Raw genomic sequence first — 12,009 nt, forward strand, 5'->3', positions numbered from 1 at the left:
TCAGGAGCCCTCCTGCCACCCCACCCCACTCCAGAACTGAGCTCAGTGAAAGTTTTGGGGAAGCAGGAAGGCAGTGACACAGAGATCTGCCAGCCACTGGGCCCACCACCTCCCACAGGGGTTCAGGAGGCAGGCTCAGGGACACCCCCCACCACCACCGCCCCCTGCCATCTCTGGGGTTTCCCTCTCTTGTCACCTGCTGGAGGGCAGTTCTTCCTGGTGGCTCTTAGGGCTGGAGGCCGGGGCTGGCGGCTGTGCATGGTACCTCCACAGACAGCACTTTGCCATGGCCCTTCCTGGGATCAAAACTGTGAGGATGGAAGGGACACGGTGAGCCCCCTGGGCCCCCCCGGGAGCTGTCACAGTGATTGCAGCAACAGCTACTGTTATAGTGACCAGAGCACAACCCATGGGCCTGCTGTACCAGCTCTAGGTTCCCCACACACGTGAGTGCACAGTCTGCCCTAAATGAATAGACCATCAGGGTAACAGATGGAACAGAGCTGTCAACCTTTTAAACTGAAAAACAGACACTTTGGTTCAAGAGAAATCTCCTACGGAAGCCTGATCCATAAAACAGACTGAGGGAGTTCCTATCAAGGCTTAGCAGTAACGAACCTGACTAGTATCAGTGAAGACACAGGTTAGATCCCTGGCCTCGCTCAGTGGGTTAAGGATCTGGCGTTGCCATGAGCTGTGGTATAAGCCTCAGAGGCGGCTCAGATCCTACGTTGCTGTGGTTGTGGTGTAGGCTGGTAGCTGCCGCTCCAGTTCAATCCCTAGCCTGAGAACCTCCATATGCCGCAGGTGCAGCCCTAAAAAGACAAACAAATCAACCACCTGACACGTGCATACATCCAGACAGACTGAAGTAGAATTGGCCCGGTAGTGACAGGAGTGGGGACTGGATCTCTGCCCCGCAGCCTCAGCCTGCCTCTCACGCGGCCCCGGGCAGCCTTGCAGAAGGTCAGGGCCCCTGCGTGTGGTTTGAAAGCCGCTGGAAAAGCTGGAAAACTGAGGATGTCTGGTCACCCCAGGGCAGAATCCTGGTTCTGCCCTTAGCAGCTGGTGGGCACTGGCAGGGTGACTGAACTTCTCTGAGCCTCAGTTTCCCTTCTTGTAAAGTCAAGTCCAGGCATGGTGGGGATAAGGAACAAATGAGATGAAGCACAAGAAATTTCTTCTGTATGATGTTATTACTGTTTCAGATTTACTTGGCTCCGAAGAAACCCTTAGGTGTTTAAACAAGTGATGTGGAAAAGGCAGCTTTTCCATTTCCTGCTGCTGTTATGCAAATATCAGCATGGTGCGCTGTGCACACAAAGACCTTTACCTCCCGGGCCAGGGCCACCCGCACCCCTGTAGGACCCACAGGGAGCCAGTCCCCCGTCAACCCCCCCAACCCCTCTCCCACCCCCACCCCAGGTGGCTGGGTTGCCTCCGGAGGCCTCTGTTTCCAGAGGGCCGGGCTTCCTGGCTCTGTCTGGTGGAGTTAAATGGTTGCTTGTCTCCTTGGAGGATGGAGTCTTGGGAGGTCATGCCTGCCATTCCCCTGCCTCGGGCTGCCCAGGAGTCTGTGGCAGCCCCCCAGTCAGAGCATTTTTGGAATGACAGCTTTTACACCGAAAGGGGCCAGAGGTCAAATCGTGTCTTTGTGGTGACAGTAGAGGACCCTTCCCAAGATCACGCGGTCAGCAGTACCGCCCAAGCAGGAGCTTCGGCCTCCTGACTGCTGGCCCAGGACTCGTGCCGTCACCCCCGGACAGAGGCCCTACCTGTGCCCGTCACCAACTTCACAGCCCTGGCTGGTTTGCTCTTCCTGTTGGGTGATGGGGAGGACAGGTGTTCCCTGCGAGGACTGCCAGCGTCCACTGGTCATGTCAGCATTTGGAGTGGCTTTGGGGGTGTTGGAATAGACAAAGACCACCCACGCGAGAACAAGCAAAGGCCATTTATTCAGAGCTGGCCAGAGTAAGGCAGGGGCCAGCCACCATCACCTGCATCTGGCTGAGACTCCCTGGCAGGCAGGGAGTGGGAAAGATTTCCAGACAGGGGGAAAAAGGGGGAGGCTCGAGTCTGCTGGATTGGAGGATCTTGGCACGTGGAAGCTGGAGGCCTAACCGGAAGTGGGGCCTCCTGCAGCCCATGTGATTGGTTGGGGGAGCATATTTGGCTTTGTCGCTGGACCTCGTCAGTGGGAAGCAGGGTAAAGCTTGCGGAAAGGTATTGATCCAGGCCCAGCCATTGGGTCCGTAGCTGCAGGGCTTGTGGTGTGGCCGCAGGTTGTGGGGCTGAGTTCTGTTTTCTCTCTGTCCTGGCGGCTGCACATTGGTTCATTCAGCCCCTCAGGGCTGTTGCAGGTGTGACTGGGGTTTGGATGCTCTGCTTTCGAGCAAGGGGGGCCGAGCTCCCGCAGCCAGGCCGCTCTGGCTGCTTGGCGGTGCTGCTGCCTGGGTGGATGAGGGGCAGCGTTTGGCCCCTGTGCAGAGGAGGAGATGTGCCACCCCCCTGCAAGCTGAGAAAGGAGAGAGGTCCCTGAGGTCCTGGTCCCTTGAGTGAGGCTCAGTGGCCTAGAGAGTCAGGCTGTGGCTGATGAGAAGCAGATCCTTGAGAGATGGGCGTCCATGGCGGCTACCCGGACCGGCCCGCGTAAAAAGTTAGGGCCCAGAATGAAGTCTGTTGGGTCAACACACGATGTGAGCCGGACGCCCTCAAGCAGCAGCTGTGGTCACAGGCCTCTGCTCTGCCCAGTGTGACAGCATACGGGCCCACTTTGCAGCTCCCAGAGCATTCCTTATTCCCACTGAACAGATAAGGAAACAGTGAAAGGATGGTCCTAGGGTGGTACCCAGGTCCTCCCTCGGGAGCAGTTGGCATCTCCCCTTGCCCTGCAAGATGTGGGCCCGACTTCCTCTCAGACCCTCCCCAACCTGGCTGCATGCACCTGCTGTCCAGCCATGGGCACTGAATATGCCAAGCCCCGGCCCACCTTAGCGTTCCCAGGGCTGTTCTCTCTGCCTGGAACACGGCTTCCCCGACCCAGCGCCTCCTTCCGTCCAGTGCTTCCCTGAATCTCCTGTCCTGGCGAGGCCAGCCTGGCCCACAGGGCGAATGCCTTTCCTCTGTGATTTGCACGACTTGTGGTCAGGTTGCCATGGAACCCGTTGCCTGCTGCTGCTGCAGATAACATCATCCTGGAATGAACTTCTCAAGTCCATTTATTGGCACTCTGAAATTTTTCTCTAATTGAAAAAAAAAAAATTTAAGGTTGACAATTTCTCTCTTTTTTTTTTGTCTTTTGAGGGCCGCACCTGTGGCATATGGAGGTTCCCAGGCTAGGGTCCAATCAGAGCCACAGCTGCCAGCCTACACCACAGCCACAGCCACATAGGATCCAAGTCGCATCTGTGACCTACACCACAGCTCACGGCAACACCGGATCCTTAACCCACTGAGTGAAGCCAGGGATCGAACCTGCAACCTCATGGTCGGATTCGTTTCCGCTGCGCCACAATGGGAATTCTGACACGTGCTCTATTTTGAAGCTGGGAAGTTGTATACTTGGAAAAGAGGTTGATCTCCATGTCTGGTTTAGCATCACCCCGGCTTTGAAGGTAGCAGTCCTGTTGTCTGTGAGTCTTGCTTTGGAAGGATCCGTTGTCTTCTGTTTTGTCTAGGAGATGCCTCTGCATCCCAGGGTCCTGGGCCGTCAGTCCCCATCGGGGACTTGCCATGGGGGCAGGTGCCTCCAGGAACGTTGACACAAGCCCCCTGGGTGACTGGAGGGGAGGACACTCTTGTGTCAATCACTGTCACCAGAGCCGCCTGAGCCCTGTGGGCAGGGCCGCTCCTTGGCCTGTCAGAGCTGTCAGCCACAGCACCTGCCGCCTCTCCCTCAAGTGTGCTCCACACCCGCCTGCAGCTTGTGGCTGGGCCTGGACATCTGTCTTCTATCAGGCACACACAGCAGGAAGGCTGATGTCTGTCCATGCACACACGTGTGTGCCACAGGAGCACGCTTCTGCATGCCTGTGTCCGTCCGGGGAGCCCCACCGCCCACCTTGTGCAGCCTGTGCCGCGCTGGCACTGCACGAGGTCAGGAGCTGCAGTTCCGTCCATTGAGACCTCGCCGTCTGATGCTCAGTTGCCGCGACCCCAGTGACTGGAGTCTAATCATACCAGCCTTCTTGTGGTGGAGGGAGAAGTGGGGCATCGTTTGTGGCCTCGGTGCAGAAGGTGGGCGGCGGGCACAGCACAGCTGGGCACTGTGTCCCGCAGACAGCTGGATGGACGCGGATGGAGACGGGGCTGAGAGGGGAATGGAAGGGGCACCAGGGCCCTGGCCCATGTGTGCAACCCGCATCCACGCTCACGCAACCTGTGAGGGAGGGGAAGGTGCGGGGCTTGGAGTCTGAGAGACTCGCCTCACGTGGGAAATGCCTGTCCTCACCCTGAACCTGGCACCATCATGAACTCGCCACTCCTGTCCGAGGGTCCCTTTATCAGCGCTTGGCCTCCTGCCATCCTTCCTGCTCGTGCCTCCCCGGCTCTGGCCCTGAGCCTTTCTCTATGGACCAGGAGCAAAGCTTCCACGGGGGCCCGGGCTCCTGCTGCTGCTCGAGTCATGCCTTCTGCAGCCTGTCAGAGGTTGAGGGTCTCTCTGCCCATGTCATTTTCTGCCCTGAGACCCCCCTAGGTCACTGTCCACCCCTACACCACCTCCTCCAGGAAGCCCTCGGACTGGGTGGGCTCCTTCCTCTGGGCTCCAGCTATCATAGTGTGATTGCATGTGTGGTGACGATGGGCTCGTGTCTATGACTCTGCTCTGCTGTGGGGACAGTGCCAGGTCTTTCTCATCTCCGGGCCCTCATCACCCAGCACAGGTCTTGCCCATGCGAGGGGCTCATGAGCTCAGGGTGAAAGGATGGGCCCCTGACACATGGGCCAAGGGACCAGTGGAGACCAGTGGGGGTGCCTGCGAGCCGTCTGGAGGAGGAGTGATGGAGCAGAGGGCCTCTGTCTGATATGGTGCTGGGAGCCCCCTCTCTTCACTCCTTTTCCCCCCTCCCTGAGGGAGGAGGCAGAAATAAGTCTGGATTTGAGATGTACTGTCCTGCTGTCTGTCCATCTATCCATTCGTCTGTCCATCCTTCCGTCACCCCTTCATCCATCCATCCTCTCATCTGATGTTTATTTGGCATCTGCTCTGGCTGGACCAGACACACTCCTGAGCCCCCAGAGACTGAATCTGGGGCCAACCAGCCCAGATCCCTGGAGCTTTCAGCTGTCAGAGCTCCGTGTTTCCTCTTGTTCTTTGTCTCCCCTGGAGACAGGTCGGGGGAGTTGGGGAGACGAACAGGGTGGGGTTCAGATGGTGCCTGACTGAGCAGCCCCATGTGCTGAGGAGTCGCTTTATTTCAATTCAAGACAACAAAAGATAAAAAAAAAACGTCTCCAGGGAGAAAAACAAGAGCATTCATCCGATTTGAGAGGAAAACTCACATAGCAGGAAAGCCGGGCCTAATTTGTGCTCTGCGAACCAGAAGTAGGTGCAAGAGGGGAAATCATTGAAATCTCGGCGTGGCTTCTCCAGAGATAATTCATCATGTCTGTTCATTCACGTCCTTTGTTCTTCAGACCCTCCCTTCTCTCTGGGCTTCCTCTGATTTCTGGTCCTCGGAAAAGCCCCCAGCCCTTGCCCCAGGGGGCTGTCTGCTGAGGGGATGTGGCTGTGCCTTCCCCACGAGCCGTTTCAGAGCTGCTGGTTCTGCTCAGGGTGCACCTGCAGAGGGAGGCTGCAGAGTGGAGCGGTCAGGCCCAGCCCCGGCCTCCCTGGGAGCTGCAGGGGTGCTGGGGGCTCTCTGCCCTCCACTGCGGCAGCCCCTGTGGGACCCAGGAGCGGGACCAAGCAAAGGACGGCAGCAGTGGGGAATGAGGGGCAGTGGTGGAGTAGAGCCTGCAGGCTCCGGGCTGGCCCACGGGCTCTCCTACACACAGTTCATCAGAATCCACAGGGATGCAAAGAGCTGCCTGGGGCCTGTCAATGGGGTTCTGCCTCAGCAGAGGCGTGGGCCTGATGGCCTGTGGCTTCAGCTCATCTGGCTTGTGCCTGGAATGGAGAAAGAGCAGGGGGACAACCGTCGCATCTCCAGCCCTGCCTGCTGTGTGGCCTTGAGCAGACACCCAGCTTCTCTGAACCACTGTGTCCTTGTCTGCTGACAGAGATCCTCCCACCGGGGCCCAGCTCTGAGCACGGACATGTGTTGGTCCTGCAACCTCCGGTGGCTGCAGCCCCACCTTTCATAGCTTTTCCGCATCTCTGCCGGAAGCCCCCAGCTCTGCCAGGCATCTAAATCCAGCCCTTGGGAACGGCCACCTCGAGAACCCTGCCCTCTAGCCCCCAGGGCAGCCCCGCTATTTTTATCTGCTGCGGCTTAACCTGTGCCATTGTTGACAGCGGGGTCCATGCGGCTTAACCACGTCATATCGCCAACAGGAGCTCAGAGGGTGACCTCGTCCCATTGGAACGGCCCTTCAGGCGGACAGGCCCACGGAAATCCCACTTCCAGTTAACAGCTTATGTCTGGTTTTTGCAGGAACCTTCAAATGGCTAATTTAGGCATCATCAGCCGGGGCTGGATCCCCTTGTTAAAAGAAAACCAAGTTTGTTTATTTACTGGCGGTATAACTTCCAGTGACGTGTGCAGATCTGCAGCCTTCAGTTCCCTGAAGGTTGACGTGTATGCCGTGAACCACCACCCGGATCAGGAAATAAAGCCTCCTGAGGTCCAAAAGCTTCCCTCGAGCCCCCTCCTGGTTGCCCCCAGCAGAGTCTGGCCCAGAGCAGGGCCTCCCCAGTCGAGGAATGAGGGACCTGAGGGGTACAGAGCCCGAGGGGTTTCCTGAAGGAGGTGGGGTTTGCTCAGTGGGACTGTGGTGGTTTCTAGAATGATGGGGGTTACACTGCTCAAGGAGAATGAAATACGCAGGGGGAAACAAGGAGCATTGCCCCAGGCTCTCTTCCATTCTCCCTGGGGCCAGGCCCGGAGGTTTGCAGCCTCATGCATCCCTGCTGGTTTCCGAGTGGCCATGCAGTGACTCTCAGCTTGGCCCCAGGGAGTGCTGAGGTCTGGCAGCCCCCGCAGCTCCAGCTCCGGAAGGAGGAGTTCTCTGACCCCTGACCCCGCAGGCAGGCCTGAGTCCTGCTGGCCCTTTAGGCCTTGGAGTTGTCCGCGGTCGGCTGTGTGGTCCAGAGGCCCAGCCGCTCTTCCCCCACGTGCCAACAGTGGCTGATCCCCGGGCACAGGACTGGGCTGCCTCCTTGGCAGCATCTCACGACCCCCTTGTCAGGGCCCAGGAAGGGTCCTTCCCGACACAAGCTCAAGCCTGCCCCACACCCGTGTGGTTCTGGCCAGGCTGCCCGAGCCCACCGGCAGGCCTCTTGCAAGAAGTCCTAACTTGAGTTCTGTCTGTGATTCTGCAGCTCCAAGAAGCCCAGGAAACACCCTGAGGTGGCCGTGAAGCCCAGACCCTCGCCCCGGCTCACCATCTTTGATGAGGAGGTAGACCCCGACGAGGGGCTCTTTGGCCCCGGCCGGAAGCCTCGCCCTGAGGGCCCCACGGAGGGCGGACCCTCCAGGGACCGTAAGTAGAGCCCCAGGGTGTTCCCTTCGCTCTCAGTGCCTCCTGGGTGACCCAGCCAACCTCTGCAGGTGGCTTCTTCCCACTGCGCATGAGCAGAAGGGCCGTCTTCCTGTTCTGACACAGTACAGACTCGGTCAGTGGAGATTTTCTGCTGAAGAGATCTGGTCCCGTGCCTTGTGTCCCCACAGCCTGGAGCACTCCAGGGCTGTTTGTTTGTTCTCATCAGCCCTTGGAAGCAGAGGGTGGTTTTCTTTGTTGCTCTGAAAAGTGTGGGTTGTGACTGGTGTCAGAGCACCCTCGTTACATCTGCCGCCAGATGTGGGCACCTGGTGAAGAGTGGGTGCTGACCCAGCCCCGGGGTGCTGGGGCTCTGCGGGACTCGGATTCTGACGGGAAGCTCTGTGTGCCTGCAGAGACCCCGCGGGAGGGTCCGGCGCAGAGCTGGAGCAGGGAAGCTGAGCAGCCCTGGGACCCACTCTCGTCCTTGGGTCTGACTGTTCCTCCCTGGCCTGGGTCTGCATCCAGGGTGGGGAGTTGATGTCACCCACTAATTCAGCTGCACTTGGTGAGCACCCACTGGGGGCCAGGCTCTGTGCTGGGCCCAGGGACACCTGGATGAGTAAGACACAGTCCCAGCCTTGGGGCCTCCCATGGGACACAGGACATCCCCTTAACTACAGGGTAGCCTGGGCCCGTAGCAGGTCTGAGCAGAGCCTGTGGAGGCACCAGGGAAGGCTTCCTGGGTGCGGGTCGGGTGGAGGAACTGTATTTCAGCTGCGGAGTTGCCAGGCCCGCTGAAAAAACGTATTCCAGGAGAGGGGGCTGCAGTCACCGTTCACAAAGGGCAGCGCTGAACAGTGGGGATGGGGAGGGGGTGGAGCCGACCCCGGCTCCTAGAGGCAGGGGCTACATTCAGAAGAGCTACCATTGCATCCCAGCGGCAGCAGCCCCAGGCTGGTGGTTGGCACTCTGTAAGCACCTTCTGAAAGACGGGGGTGCAGCCCTGGGGGCTGAGCTAAGAGATCCAACTGGCTGGGTCCTGGGGAGCCTGGGGCAGCGAGCTGAAGAGGCTGTTTTCTCCTAAATGCAGTGTGGTGGCCCCAAGGACAGGAACCCAGCCGTGGGGCCATCAGCTGACTCCCACCTAGCATGGAGGGAGGTGGGGGATAGCTGGGTAGACAGGTGTGTCAGGCCCCATGAGCACCTGTCCCCTGCCCCCACTTGGCCCCGTTCCTCTGGTCCCTCTGTGCTCACCTTGCTGGCAGAGGGACAACCTTACACCCTCTCCCAGCTGCACCTAGAGGTTGGGCCAGACTGTCTGCAGCCTGCACCCCCAGGCAGCCAAGGACAGGCTGGGACTCCCTCTGACCACTCTGCCGCTGCCTCCTCCACAGCCCTGAAGCTGTTTGACGACCCTGACCTTGGCGGAGCTGTTGCCCTGGGTGACCCCTTGCTGCTGCCTGCTGCCCATGAGAGTGGAGGACCCCCGTCCCGCCTGGGCCCCAGGGAGACCTCAGAGGATCTATTCAGGTACCACCTGCATCCAGTGATGCTTCGCCAGGCCTGAGAGGGGCCTGGACAGAGCCAGGGCTCCAGCCCAGCGCGGGAGCACTTCACCATCCTCCGGCTCCCAGGAGGGAATCCTGGCCTCTGTCAAAGGCGGGAGCCTGTGGGGGGTGGGGGAGCCGGCCAGGAGGCAGTGAAGGGCAGGGGGCTGGAGGTGGTGCTAGCGGCTCAGCAACTTCTAGAAAGAACGAACTTCATGCATACACATCATTTATATAAAGAATAATTAAATTATATGATGGCATAAACAGGTGTGGCAACAAATAAACCTGACACTTGGTGGCCTGCAGCTCACCTGAAGGAGGCAAAACGCAGATGTTCTGGACAGCGGCAGGGTCACAGCGGCAGGTGTACCAAGAGAGTGAGGCTTAATCTGTTACGTGGATGTAGGTTGACAAATGTGCAAAACTGACAGCCAGAGGGTGTGTGCCGTGTGCTAAACAGGATGCTGGGCTCCTCACACATCATCTTGTTTAATCCCCACAACAGCTCCCACCCCCCAAAAAGGTGCTATTATCTCCTTTTCACCGAAAACGGAGGCGAGGGGAGGTAACTGGCACCAAGCCAGAGCTCCTAAGTGACAGGCTGGGATTGGAACCCCAGTCAGCCAGCCTGTGTCCCGTCCTCCAGCCTTTCCAGGACCCTAAGCACCTAGAGGAGGAGAGGGGGGCAGATCCGCCTCCCACCCCCAGCCTGGCAGGCTCTCCCTGGGCTCCTGCTTGTGCCGCTGCCTTCTTGGCACACTGGGCACCGTGCATCTCTCCGGCACGTCATCCACGTCCCCGGGATGCAGGCTGTGCCTGACGAGTCACAGGACACTGAGCCGTCTCTTTTCAGGAACAGTTACGTGGTGACGGGCCATGGGATCCCAGGAGGCTGTCATCCCCTCCCTCGTTAGCAGCCGCGGGCTGTTAGCCCCGAGTGCCTGCCCAGCGGAGTCACAGTGGCGGCTCCTTGTCATTACATCTCCCCACGGCCCCTGGCAGCTGTTCACTCTCATCCCGTGTCCTCGCTCCTGACATGCCGGCAGCAGGGCTCCCCGGGAGATGCTGGGACTGTGGTTAGGCACTGAGGGGTAACGCGGAGGCACAGGGAAGCAGTCACGGCAGTCGGCCCCAGGGCGCAGCTGGGCCCCGTGGGAGCCGGTCCTCTCCAGGGAGCCTCTGCTGCCTCGTCTCCAGGACTCAGCCGGGCAGAACCATTGGGACCTTCTGGGCAGTTCACACTAAGTGCCTTGCACCGGTGCTTTCCAACCCAGATTCTGCAGAATGCCAGTTTGCAGGGTGTTGAAAGGTGTTACCTTCAAAGGTTTTCTGTGACCAGTTGGCCGGGGTGGTACTAGCGTTAAACAGAACTTTCCAAGCCTGCAGTCTGTGGGCACACATGGCTCGAGGGGGGATGCCTCAGAGCATTTCACATGCCAGTTGGTCCTGGGACCCTTTCCTTGGTAAAGCATCCTGCATCCCGGTGCTCTGGGAGTCACTGCGCCCTGCCTTCACTCTGCCAGACACCTGGTGAGGAAAGAATTCGCTTCCTAAGAACAGGAACCATATTTTATTTTTCTTCGCATGAGTCCCATGACTCTCCAGGCAGTGATGGGGCTTCCTGATGATAAACTTTCTAATGTTCATGACCCACTCATCCCATCACTGGCATCAGCCACCCAGAGGCTGCGTGGAGAGCCGTCTCGGCGGGGTTTGGAGTCCGAGAAGCCCCGTTTCCTTACCAGCACAGGGCCCCAGTTTTGGGCTTTTTTTTTTTTTTTTTCTTTTTTGGCTGTCCTATGGCACATGGAGTTCCCATAGCCAGGGATCAGATCCAAGCCACAGTTACAACCTACACTGAAGCTGCGGCAATGCCAGATCCTTCAACCCACTGTGCCAGGCTGGGGATCGAACCTACACCCTGGTGCTGCAGAGATCGTGTTGTGCCGTAGCAGAAACTCCCAGTTTTGGTCTTTAGTTGAGTTCTGTCCTCTTCAGGGACCTGGGCAGGAGGGGTAGGACTGGGGTCTTCAGATGCCTCCTCCAGCCCCTTGGTGGTTGACTTCATGTCCGCAGGGCCTGGAGGAGAGGGGACCTGGACCTTTCATCAGTGGGACCTGCTTTTAGCCATGACTCAGGGAGCCCAAGTGGAAATGGGGGGGGGGCCTTGGCCAAGGATGTTGAGTAGCCACCTGTGCCTCAGGTATGATTGCCTCGCCTCCCACCTCAGAGCAAATCCAGCTTCTGATCAGTTCCAGAGAGTCACTGCTTTCTAGCCAGTATAAATCCTGAACTCTGACATAAGCTCTTAGCTGCTGCTTTATTCCCTAAGGGCCCTGTTTGAGGGTCATTCCGTCCCTCTGAGTTTTTCCAGGCACCCAGCCCCCAGTGGGGGTGCAGCACCAGCCAGCACCTGCCCCAGGGGAGCTGGAGGAAGGGCAGCCACTTGGAGGGAGCTGGGACACGGCAGAGCCTGCCAGGAGCATCCTGTCCCGGGTGATGCCTCCCGAGATTGCCTGGAACTCTCCTTGAAGGCCTGGCTGGGGCCGTTCCCTCTGGGACTGGACTGGAGAGACATCTCTGCTCATTTCTCTGCTGTCCGTGGAGACTCCGGATTCTCCCCTTGGGCTCTGTGACCCATCACAGGAGGGGGACCCAGGAAGCAGGCAGAGTGACCCACAGCTCCTTTAGTAGCTGGTACCTGGCAGGCAGCCCCTCCTGGGAAGGGCACCTCCACCCTCACGCAGGCTTCTGCCAGGCCCTGCAGTGCTGAGAGTAGTTCTGGCCAGAGGGGCCTCGCTTCTGCTCCTGCCTT

At 58.9% G+C, this 12,009-nt stretch overlaps 1 protein-coding gene and 1 long non-coding RNA gene across 4 annotated transcripts in view; one reads left to right on the forward strand and one right to left on the reverse strand.

Annotated features, from left to right (window-relative positions):
* LOC146404936 (uncharacterized) overlaps nt 1-12,009 on the reverse strand; it is a 639,839-nt gene that overhangs the window by 155,373 nt on the left and 472,457 nt on the right. The window lies entirely within an intron of this gene.
* HS1BP3 (HCLS1 binding protein 3) overlaps nt 1-12,009 on the forward strand; it is a 38,284-nt gene that overhangs the window by 21,589 nt on the left and 4,686 nt on the right. For 2 of the 3 annotated variants that reach the window (XM_003354913.6, XM_013996311.3), the window contains exons 5-6: nt 7,484-7,644; nt 9,039-9,174. In XM_003354913.6, coding sequence (XP_003354961.4) covers nt 7,484-7,644; nt 9,039-9,174 — 297 coding nt within the window. Of the gene's footprint in view, nt 1-789; nt 3,262-7,483; nt 7,645-9,038; nt 9,175-12,009 lie in introns of those variants that run through there. The other variant, XR_014842460.1, reaches the window with a different exon arrangement.

This window comes from Sus scrofa, chromosome 3 (assembly GCF_054392235.1).
Source record: "Sus scrofa isolate SSC_HxYL_T2T_F1_AM1 chromosome 3, Sscrofa_HxYL_maternal_Yorkshire_Landrace_v2.0, whole genome shotgun sequence".
Classification (NCBI taxonomy): domain Eukaryota; kingdom Metazoa; phylum Chordata; class Mammalia; order Artiodactyla; family Suidae; genus Sus; species Sus scrofa.